The 24428-nt window shown below is 51.2% G+C and overlaps 1 protein-coding gene across 1 annotated transcript in view; it reads right to left on the bottom strand.

Moving 5' to 3' along the window:
• Gsg1l (GSG1 like) overlaps positions 1–22593 on the bottom strand; it is a 193994-nt gene extending 171401 nt beyond the window's left edge. Inside the window, exon 1 of the mRNA XM_051145202.1 lies at positions 22177–22593. Coding sequence (XP_051001159.1) covers positions 22177–22498 — 322 coding nt within the window. The 5' untranslated portion in view covers positions 22499–22593. The remainder of the gene's footprint in view (positions 1–22176) is intronic.
• Between the last annotated feature and the right edge of the window lie 1835 nt (positions 22594–24428).

The raw sequence follows: 24428 nt of genomic DNA on the forward strand, positions 1-24428 counted from the left end.
CTAAACAACCAGGTCTGAACTCAAACCCACTCCCGTCTCTCTAAAGCCGGCAAAGTCTCAGCAAGAAGCCTGCGTCCACCTCACTCTTCCTTCTCTCAGCGATGGGCAGGAAATCCACCCAGTTCTGTCTACCTTTCCCACTTCCCAGGCCCGAGCCACCTGCGCTTCTGCCCTAAAGCACGCTCTGCGGAGCTTTCTGTCTCTGCTTCTCTCCAACACTGCACTCTTGAGCCAGTATGTCCACTGGCCGAGCAAACATCATGAATGAAAGTCCACATGTTTGCATTGAATCCCAAACCTCCATTGCAGCCACCACGGTGCGGCACAAGGCCCCTTTCAAAGCTTGGAACTCACTCCTGTCTGTTACAGCCCACGTCAGCTCAGAGGTCTACTCTGCCAATGGGATCCATTCCCACCCCAGGGCCCTTACACTTCCCTGCTCTTCCCAGCCTTAGGTGACTCACATATTATCTCCTCAGAAAGCCCTACTTTGCCCTTCCCACACAGGGGCGCTCTGCCCCACATCTACACCCACAGGTCCGGAGAGAGGGCAGCACGGTACCGGTACCGTTTACCAGAGGGTGGCTGAGGAGTCTTAACAGCTGGGCTGGCAAGAGGGGAACTTTGGACTCTGAGCCTTGAAATAACCGCCCTCTTGCCTCCGTCTCTCAAGTGCTGAGATTACAAACATGGGCCATCACATCCAGTCCCCAGTCCCTCCAGGAAAAAAGAAATTAATTAAGAAAAGAAAGAGGAGGAGAATAAAGGGAGAGAAAGAGACAAGAAAGGAGACAAGCTGGGAGAGTTTCCTGAAGGAACGGCTCAACAAAGAACACCTTTCAAGGAAATAATCATCACGTCATCAGCTGAACGGAAACAAAAATCAAATACTACGAGCATCCAGCCACTTTGGAGTGACTCAGAAAACAGTGCTCAGTGGGTAGGACGGGGAAGCACAAAGCCCACTTCTATTATCACGACTAAGACGGCAGAAGTGGGGCGAAATGTTACAACAGCAATTGGTGTAAAGAAAGACCACAAATCTGCTTATTAGGGAGAGATCACAGCATAGCGGAGGCCAGAAACATTACCAGAGCTGCATTGTGCTGTCTGGTGCTGTCCGGGGGAGTACAGAGCAGATTATGTGTACCACCTCAGCTCAGCTTACTTGTCCACTAGGCAACAGATGTTGGAGTCCCAGGCTCCTGGGTGGGCCGGACTCAGGGAGCTTACGGTTGCTGACACCTGCCAGGGAATCCACTGTCCCATGCATTGAAAGACACTGGGCAGCATTCTGACTCCCAGCGCTGGCATCTCCAGACGCTGTGCAGTGTTTCCTGGAACATGGGAATCCTCCCTAGGCTGGACACCTCTCACTGCCAGTCCGCGTCTGCCCTGCGGGAGGGTAGGATGTAGCTTGCAAATACACTCTCTTCCATCCCAGGACACACTAACCTCAGCAACACTTCCTGCCTGGACACTTCAAATGGGTATTTAGAGAGCCTTTCAAATACAAAAAGAGGCAAGTAGCCTCCTCTCTGGGACCAGAGGGAGCAGCCGCTGGAGACCACATCTGACACCCGCTCATCACCCCGCACATGCCACACCCCGAAGGCTTCAAGGGGTCACATTCATGAACACAATGTTGGCCAGCACCTTGCATTTAAAATGCCATATGCAGTGAGAGCCCCGTTGCCACACTCGATCTATAAAATGACCCAAGTGACAAATGACTTAAAGTCTTATTCAGAGTTCTCCCTGGGCCACAAATGTCAGCTCGAGAATTCAAAATCTCCCACAAGCCCCGCAGGCTCGGTAGCCAGGCTGCAGGCTCAGGGCTGTAAAGCCTGAAACAGGGTTGGGAGTGTTTCTCTTGGCCAGGTCACATCAGCGCCACCAGGCCATGCTCCTCTCGGGAACAGAAGTTGTTTGGAACTGACCAAGAGAGGCTGGAGTCGAAGGTTTGAGGACACAGAAAGCAACCCAGGGGAGCAATTCTTGCTCCATGTCCACGCACCTGCGAGCTCCCCTCAGCATCCGCCAAGTGGTAAGCTCACAGACCGGTATCTCGAAGATAAGTGTGCACAAAGGGCCTTGAACTCAATGGTGTTTGTCAAATGGTCATCCAGGGGTTGAGGAGATGCAGCAGTCTGTGTGTGTAACCCCAGAACCCAGAGTCAGAGACTGGACAGTCCCTGAGGCTCACTGGACAGCCAGTCTAACCAAAATGGTGAGGTCCAAGTTCAAGTAAAGTAAAGAGAGAGAGAATGTCATATGGTGTCAACATGCACGTGTGCACATAGGCATATACATGTGTCACACACACACACACACACACACACAGAGCCATCCAGCAGGCGCCACACAGAAAGGCACCACACCATATTAAGAACCTCCCCCCCCCCAAAGCCACCCACACATGCCTAACACTCACTAGTCCCCAATCCTATAGGTTCTTAGCTGCATGATGCTCTGAGCCCTGACCACAGCTTTCACCTGTCACAGCATGAGCCAGCCAGGGCCCATCACAGGCCAGCTGCATGTCGCTCAGGGTGGATGAAAAGACCCCAGGTCCCTCCCCATTAGGACAACCCTGAGTCATGTCCCACAGTCTTCTTGCAGGATTCTCTCTTTCCCTGAGGGACTTGCTCAGGGCCCTTGCTGTCCATTTCCAACTCTCTTCCCAATGAAGTCCTCCAACAGGGCCTCAGCCCTGGGTCCTCAGGGTCAAACCCCAGACACCCTCTTCCTCATCATGATCACCCGGCTTGAGCTGAGTGAGCTTCCGGCCACACCTTCTCCCCTCATCACCTCTCTTTGATGGTGATTCTGGGCTCCTGACACATTCCCAAGCCACTCACCTCCGTTCTGCCTTTCCTTGGCTTACAACCCTTGTTTTCATAGTCTCGGAGTTAACTCCTGAGTCAGGTGTCTGGTCAGACTCCTTAGAAAGGTGTGCACACTAGAGGGTGGAGTGTGCCTCCGTAGCTCCTTTCTCTCTTGGAAGTATAAGCCGTTAGTGGGTGACTAGAACAGCCATGTTTCCCTGGGGGTAAGGCTCCCTGGCTGCTCCCCCACTTCAGGTCACCACCATCCCCCCCCCCCGTTCCTCTTCATCAAGGCCAACCAACACTGAGCCCAGATGCTTAAGTGCGTCCCAACTATGGGAAGGAAAACCCCTCACCTCCCTCTTGCTTTTCATGTCTCTAAGCCTTGTAAGCCAAGGTCCCATTCTGGTTTCTGGAAACCATTTTTCATTATTGATACAAAGTAACTGTAATAGCAACAGCCACCTCCCAACAATGATCTAAAACCCCACATAGATCCTTACTCCCCTCCTCTACCAAGTTCACAGTTGACAGAGCCCCCGCTGAGCTCCCTGTTGGCCTCTAGTGTACTCCTTGAGGACACCACTTTCCACCAAATGTTCCATTGGCTCAAGGAAGCCCCACAACTCCCCAACTTGCTCTCTGTCTCTCTGTCTCTGTCTCCTCTTTCTCTCTCTCTGTCTTTGTCTCTGTCTCTCTCTGTCTCTCTCTCTGTCTCTCTGTCTCTCTGTCTCTCTCTCTCTCTCTCTCTGTGTCTCTCTACACACACACACACACACACACACACACACACACACACACACACACACACACACGACTGATTGGTATGTACACTTTTGATCACTGTTGGTTGCTCCTGCAGGCCTTGGACAAAACCTGTCAGCACTGTGGATGGGTCCCCCACAGCAGCACAATAGTCAGCCTGCTTCCCAGATGTGACACCCATCCAGCCTAGCTGAGCATCAACCTAAGACTGCAGCTGGCCCAGCCTGGGCTCATGCATCTCCCAGCTGTGGTTGTCACTCAAGGACACAGTTCTGGGGTGTCCAATTCCATGGTCTGTTATTAAATATTGAGGCAGAGCCCAGAGAAGCCCCCTGTGATCCCAAGGATGTCAGGAGCATAGGTTGGTTCCCTGGCTTCCAGTAGGTTTTGTATTCTTGTTTCCAATGGGCTCTTTTAAGAAAATAGCAAGTGGGCTGGAGAGATGGCTCAGTGGTTAAGAGTGTCACCTGCTCTTCCAGGTGTCCTAAGTTCAATTCCCACAACCACATGGTGGCTCACAACCAACTATAATGTGATTTGATGCCCGTTTCTGCAGATAAGGCACTCATATACAACAAATAAATAAATTTTAAAAAAAAAGAAAATAGCAAGTAATGCTACATTCAAGAAGCCTTGAAAGTTCACAGAGCTCCTGCACCTCAGTCCTGTAGAGAAAACTGCTTTTAGCAGCATTTTACAGATGAGCAGACTGGGGATCCTGAAGGCTAAGGATGTCCCCACATTCACAGAAAGAGGCAGAGGTAGCCTGAATCCATGGCACCTGGGTCTAGACCCCATGTTTCCCACGGTCTCCTCACTAGCCGCCGTCTGCCCAAGTCAGAAGCTGCAGCAGGAGGAAACGGGATGTGTGCAGTATACACATTTGCACTGCAGTTGGATTGGCTCCCTGAAAAGAAGGGGGGCGTGCATCTGTCTCCATGGCTACACCGAGCCTGAACAAAGCATCATACAGATTCCCACAGCCCTGACCAGAGCCACCTCACCCTACAGCCACCAGCCTGAGAACGCTGCCTGCTCCCAGCCTGCCATGCTTCTGGAGTCTTCCTTTTCCAGAATTCCCATTGTTAAATCCAGCACTTGATAACCACCGGCTGCTTTCTAGTTGTTTACCGACTCACACAGGCAGCACCTATTAGCTGACAACCCGGCTGCCGTCATCTGCCCGCCTACAAAAACTCATGTTGAGGTACAGAGTTCACCCCACAGATCTCTCACATAAGGCTCTGCCCAGGACATCGAAAGTACTTGGGGACATCTTATTTACATTGGGGGACACTCTGGGGCACAAATGGCTAAAGAGTGCTGTGCAGATCTGATTGTAAATCAGCTTGTGAACCAAAAAAAAAAAAAAAAAAAAAAAAAAAAAAGAACATTCTGGATTCTCTTTCTTTGTCTAACCCTGGAGATGAGAGAATAGATGGATTTTTGCCTAATGGCCAAAGCTAGCTGCTGTGCACTCGTTAAAGAAGGTTCTGAGGCAGTCTCTGGAGCTTATAGGAAAAAGAAAAATGATCAGGAAAGTGACCAGGGCGAGGGCACAGAGCACCTGCGCCACACTTTCCTATGATAATAGTATCTCTAGGAAGGCCCCATGTAAGTTCCCAGCCAAAAATAAATGTCTCCCAAAGGATACTCAGAGATAATTGCAGAGTTTGTCGTTGTCACAGCTGTGGGTATTGGTAGAGGACATGGGTGCTCTAGAAATCCCACCAAATGCAGGAGAGCCACCCAACAACACCTGGGCGACTCAAAATGATAACAGGTAAGAAGTCCTAGGAGAGCTCACATGCACAGGCAGGTGCGCGCACGCACGCACGCACGCACGCACGCACGCACGAACACACACGAACACACAAATGCATATAAGCACACAAGGATACACACGAACATACACATATGCACATTACCCCAAAGACACACATACACAAACACACACAGACACACCCCTGTACACACAAACATATCTCCCACATGAACACAAGTGCATGAACAAATGTGTGTACATGGACGCACCATGGACACACAGACACTGAACGAATGAGCATATGTATGTTACAAATGCATGTGAACATGCATAAACGTGTGAACACAAGTGCCCTCAGAACTCTCGGTTTGGTTCAGCAGTCCAGAAGTGAACATAGATGTCTATACATTAATGTATCCAAAATTAAAACACCTGCTTTTCCTCCTTGCACGTCTCCTCCCTTATCTTTCTAATTCTCAGAGAGGGGCACAACCCACTAGTTTATGAAGCCAACCACCTAAGGGTCTCAGCTCCTGTGCTTCCTCCATCAGCTTACTGAGGCCTGCTGGGTGCTCATGCAGAACAGTTTCCACTCCATTGCCCTCCCCACACCCATCTCCATGGCTCTAGGTACCAACCTCCCCTGCCTGGGCTGCTGTGATCCACACCTGTCTGCTTTCAGCTCCCTATTCTCACCTCGGGGATTTTGCACCCATCTTTTCCTCTCTCCAGCTCTCTACTGGGAGGCTCTGTTTGAACATCTGTGTCCCATGAGACACGCCATCACCCCAGAGTGCTCCCTGCCTCAGCCACCCAGAGAAAGCAGCTCCTCAGAAACTTCCATCTCTTGCCCCCATGCTGGTGTTTATCTACATTTTCCAGACATAGGGTCTCACTACGCAACACAGGCTGGCTTCAAACTGTGATCCTCCTGCCTCAGCCTCCGAAGGGCTGGGATTGCAACAGTGAGTCATGCCTGGCAGCCTACACTTCTTTCTTCCCTTGTGCCTCTGGCCTTCCCAGGCCATCCGAGTTGTTTGGTCCTTGGGATGCTTTGGATGGGACTGGCCTCTGTAAGCTCATGTTAGAATACTTGGTCCACAGTTGGTGAAACTGTTTGGGAAGGATTAGAAGGCGTGGCCTTGTTGGAAGAGGTGTGGTCACTGGGGGTAGATGTTGAGGTTTCAGAAGATCATGCCAGGTCTAGTCTTTTTCTCTGCTTCCAACCTGTGGATGAAGATATAAACTCTCAGCCTGCCTGCCTGCCTGCTGCCATGCTCCCCCACCCTGTGATAGTCATGGACAAACCCTCTGAAACTGTAAGTAGTCCCCCAAATTTATTTATTTATTTATTTATTTGTTTGTTTGTTTGTTTGTTTTTCAAGGCAGGGTTTCTCTGTGTCACACTGGCTGTCCTGGAACTTGTTCTGTAGACAAGGCTGGCCTTGAACCCAGAGATTTAGCTGCCTCTGCCTCTTGAGTACAGGGATTAAAGGTGTGCACCACCACCACCTGGCTAAGTTCCCCCAATTGAATGCTTTCTTTTATAAGTTGCTTTGGACAACTTGTAAAAGAAAGTGTCTTTTCACAGCAATACAAGAGTCACTAAGACACTCCCTTGCTCAGCACGCCTACACAGAACAACAGAAGATTCCTAAGAGCAGACGCCTTGGCATGTTCATCACTGTTTCCTCATTACAAAAAGAAAGAAAGTAAGTAAAACTAGCGTTGCACCCACAACAGTGCTCAGAAGTGTAGTGACTGCAGTGTCAGAGATGGATACCTTCCAGCCACTGACCTACCGGGAGGAGTCCCCAGGAGACAAGACCTTCATCTGCTGGGTCCCAGCTGCTTGGATATACAGCAAGACTTTCAGGCAGCTCTGGAGCCTGCAGTCGAGGCAAGCTGACTGGCCTGAGCAGCTCTTCGAAGTCACTCAGATGCAACGGCCCCACATCTTCCTGTCCCCGGGCCAAATCCTGCCACGCTCTCTGCCTTCCAAGTGTTCTATAAGGACTTCATAGCAGCAGAAATGTCCTGTGTGTCCTGGGGGGTTGACTGTCGGCCACAATCTAGGCAAGGACCCAAGGATGACCCCCATTTGGAATTTTAGCCTTGTCTTATTGATGGGTAAAACGAGGCACCATTCGGTGGAATGATTTGCTCAAGATCTCAGGCTTCCTCACAGAACAGAGCCCCCCTGCTGCCTGCTGCTCATCTGCATCCCTGTGGGAAAAGGTGCTGGAAGGGGGGAGGATGGCAAGTCTGCCTCCATGCTAGTGCAGCTCTGAGCAGATTGTGGACATGGAGCAAGAGAACAAGGAGCCAATGGATGGTCAGCCGCAGTCCTGACTCGCCTCCTGCTTCTGGCCTTGTGCATCCCCCATTCACCCTTTCTCTTTACTAACATGTCCCTTCGGCAGAGGATGGAGCTTCTGGGACAAGCCCTGGCCCTGCTCATCCCCTCTCACACACAGTGCTCTGAGACTCCCGAAAGCACCGCGGGGTTGCAAGCTGCTGGGAAATTGGCCTATGGCCAATTGTCTCTTCTAGACCAAAAAGAGATTCCCACAAATCCACTTGTCACTGGAGGCAGCCAGGAAGGATGGAGGAACGCTCCCGCCCTGTGGCACCGTACCACCCCTGCACACTCCACCTCCCGTTGCACTCATGTACCTGTTTGCACCCACACCTCCATATTGCCTGGTCCACTCAGGCTACACTCACCCTGTGTAGGAAGGAAACCAGGTTCACCACCGAAGCCTGTCCGTTCCCACCACCCACCCACCCACTCAGCAGCCACGATGCCCATGGCTGAGAGTCATGGCATTTGGGGGCTGCCTTGTTGGTACCCTGAAGGACAAAGTAAAATTGCAGCTGCAGAGGGCTGATGCGTGCTGGGGATCAATGTTTCACACCCGCGCATTTCTGTTAAGACAGAAGTAGAGACTGCCTCGAGTAGCAGAGAGCAGTCCTATTCCACATTCAAGGCCCTGGAGGTGAAACACAGAGAGACAGCCTGCTCCTAGCAGATACAGAAGGGAAACAATTCCAGAAAAGGCAGGATTCTAAAAGAAGTTAAATCATTGAGCAAGACTTAGAAGGAGGGAAGAAGAAAGAATTGAAGGGAAAGGGGGAGAGGAAAGGAAAAGAAAAACCTCACCAGAGGAACCAGTCGCCCATTTGTGAATACAGGACAATCCAGAAGGGACCCTCTCATACCCAAGGATAAGAAATAAGGAAGCCAAGTGGGGTGCTGCACACTAATCTTGGTCCTTTGGCAGCAAGGGCCAGCCTGGGCTACATAGTGAGACCTTGTCTCAAAAAATAAAATAAAACAAAAAGCCAAGAGAAAGAGGAAGGGAAGGAGGAAAGGAAGGAGGGAAGCAAGCAGGCAAGCGAAGCAGCAGCCTGGCACACTCAGGTCGGGAGGAGAGGCAGACCTCTGCCACACACTCACTGTGAGAAGCGCAAAGTCATTCCTGAAAGCATGTGTTCAGATCCCTACGAAAATATAAATCCCGAGAAGCCTCCGGCGCTTGGGAAATACGAACAGATTTAGCCCAGGAGAGATGCCAGGGAGGCAAAACGGGAGCCAAATGAGGAAGGAACGGGCCAGAACAAGCTAGAAACACACAAAGGGCAGAAAGGCACTCAGAGGAGCAAACCGCAGGCTCAGTCCTATGGAAAATGGCTCCAACAGTGTGTTAGTGGCCGGAAGCTTGGAGACTTATTTCACTCCCAGCGGACAAATGTGATGACTCAGAACCATAGCTAGCAGAGCTCAAGGACAGACAACAGATTAATTTGTTTGTTTGTTTGATTGATTGATTGATTGATTGATTGATTGCTTATTTGCAATGGAAGCCAGGCCTTGCTAGGTAAGCTCCCTACCACTAACCCACATTCCCAAAGCTAGTTTTCTTTTTATCTTTCTTTCGTTAGTTTGTTTTTTGAAACTCACTCTATAGACCAGGCTGGCCTCAAACTCACAGAGGTCCACTTGCCTCTGCCTCCGAGTGCTGTGACATTCGTGCAGCCAGAGGTTTCCCTTTCTTTGATATTTGTTCTCTGAGCTGGAGCTCGAGTTAGTACCTAGAACCTTCTCTAACATTGGTGGAGACATCACCCATCTCTAGAAAACCAAAAGAAGTGAAGGCGGAACACAACACAGAGGAAACAAGATCCTCAGTCTACCAGAGGCCTCGAAGCCGGTCTGGGACGGACGCATCCTAGCCACAGAGCAGAGAGTGAGAGGTGGTACAGGCTTGTGATGCCAGCATGAGAAAGGCAGAAACAGGAAGATCTGTTAGAGGTCAGCCTGGTCGATACAGTAAGTTCCAGGCCATCAAGGGTTACATGGGGGTTGGGGAAAGAGAAAAGGGGGAGACACTTGAGGCCCAGAGATGCCAGGGGCTGAAGAACGCACTCTCCAGAATAAACCCCCGTTAAAACTGTGAGCGAGAAAGCGACAGACCTGGAGGAGAGAGAGCAGCAATCAGTCCCATCGGTGAGTGTGCTCTGCAGAGTGATGGGGAATGCAACAGCGTAAAGCACAAAACCTACAGTGCCCACAGCAGCAGAAGGTAGAGGGACTCAAGCAAGAGGAAGTCCAAGTTGGTGGTGGCAGCTAAGGAAAACACAAGGCAGCCTCGTAGTTTCCTGAACAGTAGACAGGCTTCGCTCAGAATCCTGGAATCCACATTATTTGATGTTAAGAACAGTGATATCTGCCTTCAATCCCTACACTTGGGGGCCTAGAAACAGGTGGATTGAGGCCAGCCTGGCCTACAGAGTGAGCTCCAGGACAGCCAGGGCTACACAGAAAAACCCTGCCTTGGGAAAACAAACAAACGAAACCAGTGCTATCTGTGTCCACCTGTTCTTCTTAATTCTTGCCTGACCGTGGAAACAACCAAGTGTCTTTTCACAGGTGAAGTAAACTATGATATGTCTAGACAGTGGAATATTATCTAGCAGTAGATAAGTGAGCTATACAATGAAAAACATGTGGAAAGGTCGGTTACAGTTGTTGTGGGACACACGCTTGGAGGGTGTGGTGGCCTGCGTCCCAACCCCACTGTACAAAGGGAGGGAAGGAAAGGGGGTGGGTAGGGACTTAAATGCATTCTGCTTGGTGACAAAAGCTAGTCTGGGAAGGCTTCAGTCTGTGTGTCGACTCTGTGACATGCTGGTGACAGTGAAAAGACCACTGGTTGCCAGGGTTGGAAGGGAGATGGAAGAAGACACCAGGCTATGATCTGGGCAAGAAAAGTCAGGGCATAGGGTACTGTCATGATGGCTTTCCACAGTCGTCCAAGGCCACAGGCAACACCACCCAGCATAACCCAACATTAACTGTGGCCTGGGTGATGGCCATGTGGAACCACCAACTGTGTGCCAAATAAACGCCTTTGGGTGTGGGATTCAGTCAGTAGGGAGCTGCGTGTGTGTCACCCAGGAGGTCTCTACACCTTCCACTCAGCTTCCTGTAAGCCAAAAGCTGCTCCAGAGAGGGGCGTCTCTTAAGTCATCACCATTACCATCAGCCTCAACCCTTCCTGAGCTAACCTGAGTACCAGGACTAGTTTTTAAGCCCTTTGTTGGCTAGAAAGATGGTTCGGCAGTTAAGAGAACTAAAGAATACTGGGTTCCATGACCAGAACCCACATGGTGGCTCATAACTGCTTGAAACTCCAGTTCCAGGGGTTCTGTGCCCTTTTATGACTCCCCAGATTGCTTTGCCTCCCTCTCTCTTACACACACAGAGATAGAGGGCAATCTTCAAAACAAAACATTTTGGGGCTGAGGGTGTAATATAGTTGGCAGAGAGCCTGCCTAAGGTACACACGAGCCAGTGTTAAAACCATGGTATTGCAAAAACTGGGTGTGGTGGCACACACCTGTGATCCCACAACTCAGAAGGTAGAGGCAGAGAGATCATGAGTTCAAGGTCATCTTCCACTACATAGAGTTCTGCGTTAGCCAGGACTATAAGATACCTTGTCTCAAAAAAAAAAAAAAAAAAAAAAAAATATATATATATATATATATATGTAATATATATTTACATATGTGCATGCATATTTATGAGGGAATCGTACAAGAATTCAGGGAAAGAAAACATAGCTAATTTCTGCCAAGTGTAGGCTGATGGTCTCCAGAGTCAGTTCTTTGATCCAAAGTGCCAGAAAATACATGGTGATGTCCAGCAGGTGTAGGGGAGGCAGCCACATATGTCTACAGTTGAAGGCCACAGAGGCACGTGGTGGGTAAGAGCTGGGGGATGCCGGATACCTTCTGCCCGCCCATGTCTCCCCTCGTCACTTGCTCACAGTAGAGCCCCTGAGACAAGAAGCCAAGAGAAACCCTCCCTCCTTGTATGCTATTTGTATCAGGCATTTTGTCACAATCTTTCATGGCAGGCCATCTTCTCCCGAACTGTATCTAGCCTCCAGTAGGGGACCTGACACACGGTGACCACTCACGTCCCATCATGCTATGCATGGAAGCCCACCAACATACACATGAAACTGAAGGGCGGCTTCCTAAGAAGGTTTAAAACTGGCAATAGAAGCACACGCAGGCACAGAGTCAAGCTGTACTCACCATCACAAGTATGGAGAAAACAGACTTCAAAAGCACCTAACATCCTATCCAAGATGGGATGTTTGCTCCTCATAATTTCCTTAAAGTGTCAACTTGTCAGACGTGTCAGCAAGTATTAAAAACCGATTGTACATCAGTATGTGTTTAAGTCGTTAGTAAAGAAAGCAAAACCGAACCCACACAGGCTGCAGAGATGGCTCAGTGCTTAAGAGCACTCACTGTTGTCTCAGAGGACTCAAGCTCAGGCCCTAGCACCTGTCTCAGGCAGTTCACAACTGCCTGCAATTCCAGGCGCGTGGGATCTGATGCCCTCTGCTGGCCTGCATGGGTACCTGCACACATTTGTGAATATATGTGGGGAAAAACAAAACTAGTCTTTAAAAACTAGAACCCATATAGTAAAATATTAGAAAATCAAATGTTGCCAAAGATGATCTCGTACAGCTCTTGTCCCATCACTGGGGAGGAAGAAGGAAGTAGGGCTCTGGGAGTTCAAGGCCAGGGTAGTCCACATAGCAAGTTGGGGTGTGGGGGGGGGGCGCAGGGAGAGTTAAAGAATTAAGAACTGAAAGCATTTGGCCAAAATAAAGAAGGGAAGCCAGCGAGATGTCTTTCCATATAAACCTGGTGGCCTGCTTCCAAACCTGGGAACCCACGCAACAGTGAAAGGAGAGAATTGCCTCCACAGAGTTGTCCTCTGCCACACGTTTGCTCTAGCACACACACATGCACACACATACACACACACACACACACATCATACACACAGTAACAAATAACTATTTTAATTAAAAGAAAAGTGAGACCAAATGTCTGTGATGGAGTGGAGTGTTAAGTAGTTAAGACCCTGAGATAGTACCCAAAGAAAATATGGTATGTATCTCCACCTCAGAAGACACGGAAAAGCGAAAGCAAAGTGGAGAGTGAAATGTCGAAGGGATGTGACAAAAGACAGCAAGGCTCAAATATGAAAAAACCGTAGTCAGAAGAGAAAGCATTCACTGGGGAGCACAGCCATTTTATCTGGAGAAAAGATCAATTCCACAATTCCACAACGAAAATATAACTGCCATGAATTTCCTCATGATGAATAACGTAGATCCAGACTCAATAAAAAACCAAGCCATCCCAGAGGCAAGCAAGAACTGAGCGCCTTGCTGCAGAGAGAGTGATCTGCTTCACTCAGCTGATGATGCAAGACCCAGGGAGCAAAGCCGGTTGGGCAGCAGTGCCTGTGTGCATGCACATGTGTGCGAGGGTGCGTGCCTAGGTCTGTGTCTGTGTGTCTGTGTGCATAAGACTCATCATGCACACAGAAGCCAGAGGAGAGTGTAAGGTGTTCTCTGCCCCATCTGCTTTACTCACTTGAGTCAGGATCTCTCTCTGAGCCTGGAGCTTGTGGTTTGGCTGACTCTTTGGCTGCCCCTCTCTGCCCTCCTCAATGCTGAGGTTACAGGCATGTGTGAGATCACATCTGCCTTGTCTAGTTGGTTCTGGGATTGGAATTCTAGCTAGCACCCATGCGCAGCACGTGCTCTTAACTGCTGAGCCATCTCTCAAGCCCTAGAGTCTTTAAATAATACTCTGCATACAGCTGCCTTAAAATAAACTAAGGAACTCCACCTGCTGTTTCACATAAAACGTTTACCATAAACACACATACGCAAATGTATTTGCAAGAACCTGTCCTGTTCACCTTTTCTCTAACTCAGTCAATTAAAAATTAATGACAAAAAGGTAAGCAAATAAGACGAAGCCCTGGGAAATTTGTAAAAGCTCTGCTAAATTATACTTGGATAAAGACGTAACAAAACTAAAATTTCAGGACTCAAGGAACAAAATTGCAGCTGTCGAAGTTGTACAAAACCATTTCAAAGATGCAGTATCTGGGAACCCGTGGGACAAGGCCAAAGTGGCCCTCAGAGGCAAATCAAAGCAATAAAATTGCAGCCATCATTTTTAACTACGGACACAAAATTTTCAACTTAAAAATATTAACAAAACAAAACTCAGGAAAGACGACCGCAAGAAGACAAGCAGGTGCCAGAAAAGGTGAGCGAGCGGAATTGAAAAATCCAAGAGTCCTGGACCCGTTCAGAGAAAGGCAGCAGGGCTGGGCCCCAGGCAGAAGCAGACGCCCCAGGGCCTCACATGTCACCCGTTTCTGCATGACAAATCAGGAGAAAAGGAAAACCCATGTTTACACGAGCCAGAGACAAGAAACTCTTTGGGAAAGCCAGTATTTTTCTCTCGGTTCTAAAATCTATGCAATACACTTGAAACTATGCAAAAACAATTTCCTAAGAAAACACAACTCAGTAAAACATGAGTCAAGAGGTAGAAGACAGGCCAACCATGAGAGGAGATAAGCCTTAGCTCCTCCAGATGTCCCCAGTGCACTGGGGAGGCTGAGGCCAGAGGGCTGCATGCTCCGGGCCAGCCTGACTTAATGAGAGACTGGACTAAAAACCAGCTGGGCTTTCCACTCCAGAGTCCACCGCATCAGAGTATCCAGGAGCCTACCCAAAGCTCCTCGATGCCTCCAGAGCAGAGCCTGTGAATTGTTGATTTCCTTGACTTAATTTGCTCCCATCTCACCACAGAACTGTGTGCTCCTCGAGGGCCTTGCCAACTCAGGTTCACTAAATTCCCTGCACCCAGCGGAGGATCTGGCTCGGGGTGGCAGTGAATGAACAAATGGAATAGTGAACACCAAAGGGAGACCAAAAAAATCACCCCAGATAAGTCTTATTACAAAGAAGGGTACATTGGGAAAGTGTTCAGGGTCTGGGAAGAGCTCAGCAGCAGTGAAGGCTCATATTTGGACAGATGGGTGTGGGTCCTCACTAGCAGAGAGAAAGACTAAAGTAGGCTCGAAAGCCATAGAGAGTCCCATCCTTTGGATTCCTTCATTGAAGAGGTCAAAGCCACAATGGCGACCAGGTGGACGTTCCTCCAAGGACAGCAAATAGAGCCACCATGAAACCCAGCTTCCTTGCTCCTGGGGTAAACAGCAAGCTTCTGTGTTTGGGCACTGCAGAGAAACCTTCACACCAATGGGTGTGCATATGTAAGTGCGTGTGCAAGTGTTGGCATATGTGCTGTGTGTATGTGTGTGTTACGTGTAGGAATGTGTTTGTGCGTGTGTAGGCATGCGGGATCATTCCTGTGTGTTCAGGCGTGAACATGTATGTAAGGGGGCATGGGGAAGCATGATGTGAGCATGAGTGTGCACTATGCATGTATGTAGAGATGTGTGTTGATGGGAATTGAGAACATGGGAGTACGTGTGCATAGATGGTATATATAGATAGATATTTGTATACAATTGTTCATGGGTGCATAGGTATACGAGTGTGCACATGTACAAATAAGTTGTGTGTGCGTGAGTATGTGTGACTGTGCAAACATGTGCATGTGCTTATATGTGTAGACATGTTTGCAAGTGAGGACTGGTTGGTATGGGGTGCATATATGTGTGCAAACGGGTTTGTTCGTGCATGAATGTGTGTGTGCATGTGCGTGCATGAGTGTGCCTGTGAACACTTGGGGGTCTGCACGTGTGACTGTGTATGGGGGCGTGCCTGTGTCTGTCTCTTTGTGACTCCTTTCCTATTGCTTTCTCTTTCCCTCTGGTTCTGACGCCCTGTGCCCTGTGTTCCCTGTCCCAGCTTCCCCTTCCTGCCTTCCACTGTTCCTGCCTCAGTCTTGCTCTGTGGCCCTCTCAGGCTCTGCCTGCATCCCCGGCCTGTGTGTCCCTGTCTCCCTTCCTTCTTTCTCCATGGCTACCCTGACCCTGGCAAGTTGAAACCCAGGACAAGATGCCATAGCACTCCCTCCCGACACTACTTACAAGCCATCCAGCTTTGCTTCCAGAAGCCCAGCGGGGAATCCTCATCCTGGGTCCCCTGTCCCAGTTAGCTTCCTCTTGCTGTGATAAATGCCACGGACCAAAAGCAGCTTGGGGAAGGAGTTTATTTCACTCTACAGCTTATAGTCCCTCATGAAAACAAGTTAGGGCAGGAACTCAAGGTGGAAACCTGAAGACGGGAGCAGAAGCAGAGGCCGTGGGGGAGCATTGTGGGGGAGCACCACTGACTGGCTTGCTCCCCATGCCTTGCTCAGTCTGCTTTATTATATACTCCAGGAACATCTGCCCATGGTGGCACCGCCCTCCCATCTAAGCCATTAATAAAAAACAAAAAAAAATACAAATAAGAAAGAAAGGAAACCGCTCCTTGCCTACAGGCCACTCTGACAAAGGCACTTTCTCAATTCACTTTCCCTCTTTCCATCTGACACTAGTTTATGTCAAGTTGACACAAACAAAAAACAAACAAACAAACAAAAAGCCAACCAGCACACACCCCCATCAAGGGCCCTGCACTCACAGCCAAGATCCCCCCAAACGGCAAGCTTGCACGGTGTGGGCAGCCCACCCCCGCACCTGGACCGCATTGCCACCCATGTGTAATGGAAAGGCAGCAAGGCTGTATTAATCTTCAGACTGTTCCTAGACAGATCCTTGCCTCCCACTGTGGCAGACAGAAGGCGGTGAAGGCCGGTGAAGAGGCACAGGAAGGAAGCAACAAACGGCCTCCCCCTGCTGCCCCTTCTTCCCAGGGGAGTAAGAAAGCAAAGGCTTCATCTGACAACCAGAGGGGTCTATGAAAAGCTCTGCTTAGCGCTGTACCTGTCTCCACCAGCGTCCCCACCCAGGCCGCCCCATCCTGGGACCCAAGAACCTACCCAAGCCATGCCAGCTCCTCCCCACAGGACTTGCCACTTCTTGAGGACTCTATACCTTAGGACAGTAGGGTCTGGTTTCTGCTCTGCAGACCCTCCCTTGCTTGAGCCCTTTAGGACAGGAGATATCAACTGTCAATTTGCAGCCGGACATGGGGGCACACATCTATAAGCCCAGCAGAGGCAGGCGGATCTCTGAATTCAAGGCCAACCTGGTCTACGTAGCAAGTTCCAGACCAGCCAGGGCTCCTCAGTGAAACAACGTGTCAATAAACAATCAAAAAGCAACACAAACTATAAAAGTGTCCAGAACTCAACAAGTCATTTCAGCGAAGTGAGAAGAGACTAAGGAAGGCAGTGGTTGGTGTAGGAGGCGGTGGTGGAAAACCTTCTAAAGAAAGGAGGGCATGCCAGCTGAGGGGTTTGCCTAAGCAAAGGCCCTGAGCCTGGTAACTGCACGTCATCGGTGAGCCGAGGTGGGACTGAAAGAAGCAGGGATAGGATCAAAAGAGCGTGGACAGCAGGGAATCCTGGGACTGGCCAGACAAGGACACCGAATGCTATTGCTTGGGGAGCAGATGAATCTCGAACCCAGGTCTGGGGCTGAGCCTTGGAGAAACAGTGGAGTCCTGCTCTGCTCCTCCACATGTCCCTGTTACTCAGCATCAATTACCTTCCCCTACCATGTCCCATAGGCATCATAGAGGCCAGAGGTATAGCATCTTCAAATTTAATAAAGGGCAAACACCAGCCCCCTTGGCTCCTCAGGATCCCCTAGACTTTTCAGGAATGGAGCCATCAAGGGCAGGAGAAAGAAAGGTATATCCATGGTAAACAACGGCACAGAGCAGTCTGGCCTCTTACCACAGGGATCCTGAGATGATACCAGGTCCCCAACACATTCAACAGGATCCACTGGCCCTTGCTGAGTGGCAGCAGTCCAAATCTGTGTCTCTGTAGAGATAGCATCCCAGCAGAAGAGGGGGGGGCAGCAAAAAGAGAAATGAAAGCTAAATGCCACAGACAGGCAGCTTTTAGAGAAAGGGGGGCGGGCAGAATTGAGCAGGAGGTCACTGACTCAACAGAATGCTCCAGAAAGGCAAGATGCTGCAGCAAGAAAGAAGCTGTGTGAGGCTGGGTGTTTGCAGATACCAGTTTCAGCAAGTGCAAAGGTCCTGTGGCAGGAGTATCTGGGTTGTTGGAGGACTAGTACGGAGGCTGGTGCAGTAGGGCAAAGAAACCAGGGGGAGGCCAGAAAGGCCCTGGGGAGGGTTCCTGAGACCCTCACGAACACTGGAGTACCTGGCAAACCCAGCTTCGAGATGGAAGGTATTGGAGGCAACTCGGCTTGCGTTTAACAGAACACTTTTGGCCAGTGGTTAACTAGTTCCCAGGGCAGAAGCCACATGCAGTTGGACCCAAGGGAGGCTCAGCTAGGGTCGTAGGACAAGGTCAGGTTGAGCAGGCCATGGGAGAGTGGTACGGACTCTGGAGGCTCTGACGTGAGATGTGCTAGGAGGGGGCTTTCTGTGGTATTTCAGAATTAGGGGCCTGAGCTCTTTGCTGGGGGTAGGGTGTAAAGACAAGGTTTCTCTGTATAGCCTTGGTTGTCCTTGAACTTGCTCTGTAGACCAAGCTGGCCTCGAACTCACAGAGAATCGCCTGCCTCTGCCTCCCAAGTGCTGGGAAAAAAAAGAGAGAAGCAACTCCAGGGGCTAGAGAGGCGGTTCAGTTGTTAAAAGCACTGGCTGTTCTTCCCCAGGATACTGGTTCGATTCTCAGCACTCACATGGTGGCTCACAGCTGTCTGTAACTCCAGTTTGAGGAGACCTGACACCCACTTATGGCTTCAGTAGGCAGTAGACATTCCTGTGATACACAGACACACATGCAGAGAAGACGCCCATATACATAAAGTAAAAATAAATAAATTTCAAAAAATTAATCATCAATCCCCCAAGTTCACAAGGTACAGAGTGGACAAGTATTGTTGACTAATGTGGGCATAAGGCTGACCGTCGGAGTTAGAAAAAAAGTGTGTACCAGAAACATAAGATAGGGGCAGTTTCGTCAGGGGGTCAGGATTTCCCTGGAAGACTAAAACCATGAAAAATGGTTTTGGGTGGATCTGAGAGAAAGTCAGCCCAGTTAAGGGTAGAGCAGTCCAGTTAAGGGAACAGCCTGTGCAAAGGCCCTGGAGCCAGGGTCGGGGAGGGGGGCTATACTAAAAGCCAGCATGGCTAGAGTGTGAAAACCCAGCAAGAGAGACATTCTGAGATGCAGGGTATGAGCCCAGGGCCTTGGGGACTCTGGGCTCCGGGGAGTGTGGGAAGGGTCTGAGAGAGGGGTAACATCCTAGGGCTAGATACAGTGGCTCGGGCCAGGGTAGCGGAAGCAAGGCTGATCATGAACTGCTCAGTCTCTATGCTGTCATTGAACCCCGGCACCTGAGGTGGGGTGAGCTGCTATACCCTCCCCATCTGCGGGGCAGCGATCAGAGGCTCCGGCCAAAGTCACGTGGTAGCAAGGGGAAGATCCACCCATCCATCATCCCGCACAGGGCAGAGTAAGTCTAGAGTCAGACTATAATCCTACAGGTCTAGGGTCTCAGCTTCCACGCCGGGGCTGCCTGCGAGCTCACGTGTCACTCTCAGACCATACCGCCTACCCACACAGGGCCTACTCCTTTTTCTCTCTCCAGTACCATTCAGCCGGCTTTGTGGGCCCCTGAGACCATGACCTTGGGCTTCCTGAGACACTCCTATCCTTAGATCACACACACACAAAGGGCAGAGGCCCACACATCACATAAGCAACAGTCAGCATAAGCTCGACCCCATCACTTCGCACCCCAAGACCTCCCTTGTCCCCCACTCCAGGCCTAGACCTTGCCCCCCTCCCCCACGATCCTCCCAATTCTTCTAAATATCAAACCCAGTAAAGAAATCTAATTTGCAGGAAGGGACTGTGCAGGGCTGCTCTGCTCTGACTATGCACAAGGATGCCCATGCCCTCTCTTGAAGGAGAAGAGGGCTCTTTGGGGTGGGGCTGGCAGCTATGTGTCTGTTCAGGATACCCCTCACAGGTGCCCAAGGGTAGAGAGCAGCAGTGTTGGGGGGCAAAGGGTACCATATGGTGCACCCAGACACATGAATGGGGAGCTAGGCTCTCCCTGGCTACGGCTGCAGTAGGAGAGAATAGGGCAAGATTTGCTCAGGCCTTGTTGGGATGTTTTTCCCTCTTGGCATAAAAAATAAATAAATAAATAAAATCATCACAGAACGCAGAAGACAGGTTGTCATGGCAACAAAAGTTTGAGGCCAGGTACTTCCTAACACCCTCCGGAGCTCAGTGATGAAGGCAAGATCTGGGGGCTGCGCATAGCAGTTGGAGAGACCCATCTGAATGGCCTTAGACCTCCCAAATTTCTCACCAGCAACTATTTGCCAAGCTCAGAGCAAGACAATTGTGATTTTTCTGGGAGGCACAAGCTGTAGCCAATGAAAACTAAGGGGGCCCAGCAGATCAGCCATGGGCATTTTGACTAATAGGGTTAGGGGGGGTGAAGGTCTCATGTTGGCCATAAGCGCTCCTGTCTCAGGTCCCCAACTGCAGGGCTCCCCTTCTCCATCACTTCCCTGGTTGGTCTTCAGCAAGCAAGAAGGCAATTCAAGCTCCCTCTCCAACTGCCCCCTGCCCCAGCCTCATCTGAAAAAAAAAAAAAAAATGGGTCTTCCACAAGTGGATGCCTGGCCCAGAGACTAGGATGCCACAAGATTCCACAGGTGACAGTTTTAGCAGGGCCTGGTGCTCGAAATATACAGGAGCTAGCTAACACTGCTTTAAATATGTTTCTGTTAATAGTTTTGTTTTTTTTTTTTTTTTTTTTTTTAAAGCATAGCAGTCAAGCTCGGACTTCAAGCATGGAGCAAAGGATCAGCTGCAGAGCTTTCTGTGTGCAGCCTTCAGGGAGCCTTCAGCAGAGACACCAGACCATAAAGTGAGAGTCCAGACACACTACAGAGGCAGGGGCCAGTGGCAAGGCCCATCCAGGAGTTGCAAGGGGGCATGTTTCCAGGACAGGGCCTCCCAGATCTCAGGGGCAGCTGCCTGCTGTTGAAGGAGAATCCACAGCCATCCCTTCTTTGGGGTTCATGTATGAAGGTCTATAGAGACCTGAGCCCAGAAGGGTGCAGATGCCTGTGTTGCTCTACGGCTGCTGTGTGGGAGGATCAGATCGTGCCTGTGGAAGCAAGAAGTTTTAGCCAAGAGGCTGTCAGGCTAATTTTTGTTTCTCTTTCTTCTTCTTCTTCTTCTTCTTCTTCTTCTTCTTCTTCTTCTTCTTCTTCTTCTTCTTCTTCTTCTTCTTCTTCAACCACATGTCACAATGAAATCTCAAGTCCTTTTCAAATAGCCTGTGTCGCTGGCAAATAGCCAACATGCTCAGACAAAGTCACAGTAAAGTTCAGTTGCCCACCCCCACCTCCCCCAAGGCCCTGCAAGCAGCACAGGATAACTCCAGCCCTTTCAACCTGAGACCCCACCCAACATCTCTCTCTTACATATCATACTGCAAATATTTATTGGCAATACCCAGCAGTGGGGGACACAACAAAGACCTAACACGAGTGACATCTTAAGGAGAAAGTGACTAAAAGATAGGTCCTGGAAATTTCAGGCTATGCTGAGTGTGAGAAAAGATAAGGCTATGGAAGAGGGGAGACCGGTGCTTCCAAAGGGGTCCTGCCAGAACAGTGGCTTACTGTTGTTAAGCTGTGGGTTGAGTCCACAGCCAGTACCACCCACCATATGGCACAGTACCCTGTCAGGCAGATGTCCCCTAAGATCTCCAGCCTTGCTGCCTGCCTTGGGGTATTCACTTCAGCCCTGGCTGCCTGGGGATCCGGGTGGGGGTGGGGATGAAGGTGTTCAGTCTACTTTCTGAAAAGTCAGCTCCCTCCCCAGTTCTGAAGGAGCCTTGTGTTAAGCCAAGACTTCCACCCGGGCCCCAGTGACCAGAGTTGCTCCTGTTTTCCCGCCTGACTCCCTTCCCATGGCATCGACTCCCGGGAGGGCTCCAGGATACTCAGGTTTGTGATTCTAGGGGTGCTTGTGAGGCTCTTCCTACTCCCTGCTTTCCCCAGCCCTGTCCTAGAGGTTCAGCGCAGCTTGAAGACGCAAGTAGCAGAACCCTTGGGTTCCTGGCTCCATAGATCTGTAGTAGGAGGGGTCACCCGCAGCAAAGGTCCCTTGCTCCCACTGTCACCTCCAGAACCTAGACGGGGCGGATGGAAGCAAGGAGGGGCGTGCGGGGGAAATGACTTCAAGCAGAACCACAAGCCCTGGGACCCCGCAGCCAGGGTGTGCGCGGGAGGTGGGGAGGGTGGTGATCTCCGGACGCGCCACCTCCCGGTCCGGGACCTGCGGGCGCGCGTCCCCGGGGAGCTTCGCGCTAGCACTTACCCGGGCCACCAAGCTGTTCCTCGCACGAGTACCAGATGCCAGTGTGGAAGCGGCGCAGCTGGAAGCGCTCGTCTCCCGCCTCCCAGCTGTAGGGCGCGCCGGCCGGGCTCGCGGCGGCGGCGGGGGCGGCTGTGCTGTTGGCCGTGGCGTTGGTGCCCGAGTTGGGGCAGTTGGCGCCGCCGCCCTGGCCGCAGCCCGCCTTGGGTACCCGCTGCGTGCCCTGGCACCAGTACGTGGTGAGGAAGGCGGTGGTGGCGAAGAGCAGCGCCAGCAGGTTCAAGGCCACGGCCAGGAGCGCTCGGCCGCGGCGGCTCGTCTTCATGCCGCCCGCGCCTCCCGCAGTTCCGCGCGAAGTTGGCAGCGGCGCCCGCGTCAGCGCCCGCCCCGGGGCTCGGGTGCCTGCGGTCGGCGATGACGCCCGTGGCGCGGGCCCATGGCCCCCGGCGGGGACGCGAGAGGACGGGGATGCGGGGCGGCCGGGGCCGCGGAGTGGAGCGGACCAGCGCGCCCGGAGCCCGGAGCGCGAGTGCGCCTCGGCGAGCAGCCGCGGGCGCCTGGCAGCGGCCACGGCGCAGGGACGCGCGCCCCTCCGTGGGGAGACACCTGCAGGCGGCCGGCGACACTGTTCAGCGCCCGCCCGCGCGCGGAGAGGGGGCGCGCCACGCTGGGTGCGGGCGGGGGACAGAGCCGCGCAGGAGTGGATAGGGACAAGTGAGAGATCTCAGGCAAGACGCTCCCAGAGGAGCCCACAGGGACGCAGTGCAAACACTTGAGGCGGGAGAAGACCTCTCGCCCCAGACCCAAAGCCCAGCTAGCTGAGCGACAAGGCAGCTCCTGTGGGTCCCCATAGGGACACAGAGGGCAGTGTCTTCGGGCTATAAGGAGCCTCTGCAAAGACTGCACGACCCACCTGGAGCGTAGGAAGGCCTGAGGATGCAGGGCCACAGCGTTTGAAAGGCTTGTCCCTGGTCACCTTTGGTGTCTGAGACGAATCACCATCCACTGGCTCCCTGTCTCCACCAGGAAGGACAGACCGCTTACAAAGCAGCAGCCTGCACAAAGGGCATAACAAATAGCGCTTCACCACCCAGACTTTCCACACCAGAGATACAGAACAAACAGCAAGTTGTGGCCACCAGGAAGGGGTGTCCCACAGGACCTTCGAGTGTTGACTGCTTAAGGCTGGCTAGGCATGGTTGGTCAAGCATCATGACTTTGAAGTTAGGTAAATCCAAGACTCAACCAGCTGTGTGACTTTGAACAGGACGCTTGCTCTCTCTGATCCTCAATTTCTGTATCTATTTTTAAAAGGGGGTGGGGGGAGAATGTGCCCCAGAGACAGGGGTGGGAAGGGCATCTGGCACCCAGTAGGCACTCAGTAAATGCTGACATGGTTAGGAATATCTGGGCCAACGAGTTGATGAAACTCAGACCTTTTTAGCATCTTTCACAAACTAGGATTGCTCATCTGTGAGCTCCCCCATCCCCACCTCTGCTCCACCCTTCTCTCTTCCCACTGCTTGGGGTGCAGTGCCTGGATGCCCAGGGCGTGCAACCATTAATTGCACATTGATTGCAGGAGCTAATTTGAATTCTGCCCAAGCCAAGAATGACTCCAGCCACCCCCAGCTTGCGGAGTGGCAGGCTTTGCAGAATTCAAGGTTAACGGATTACGAATTGTCTTTACTCCTGTGGGTGAGCCCCACTCACCGCCAGCTGCTGCCACTCTGCCTGGGGGCAGGAGAGACTAAAGCATTGTGGGCAATTTCTCTGGTAGGACCTGGTGTGAGGCCAGCACTTGCTTCTCAGAGCCCCTTTCTGGACCTCAAGCAAGGAGTTTCCAACTATTTTGAGAGGGAGAAGTTCTGGGCTGCAATGGTGCATTCCAGTATTGGTTAGTGTGAAGAAACGACCACAATGAATCTGCTGCCCTCAACAGGCATGCCGTGTGTGTCATCTGAGCCTGTCCACACTTAAATCCAGCCCTGGGATGTGCACTGACATGACGCTTCTTTGGCCTTGAGCCTTGAGCCTCCGTTAGCATTCATGTGGCAGGACATGTTCCTTTCCAGCTGGGAACCCTGTCCTAGAGATTCAAAGCAAGGGGGCCCAGAGGAAAAAGTCTCAGGGACTAGTCTCTTAAGTGACACCTAGGGGAAGCACAGACCTCTATGATGTCCTGCCTAAGGTCCCCAACCTCTCGCTCACTGAGCAACCACTGTTTGCTCATCTTAGGAAAGAAGAAAGAACAT

Source organism: Acomys russatus, chromosome 5, assembly GCF_903995435.1.
Source record: "Acomys russatus chromosome 5, mAcoRus1.1, whole genome shotgun sequence".
Taxonomy (NCBI): domain Eukaryota; kingdom Metazoa; phylum Chordata; class Mammalia; order Rodentia; family Muridae; genus Acomys; species Acomys russatus.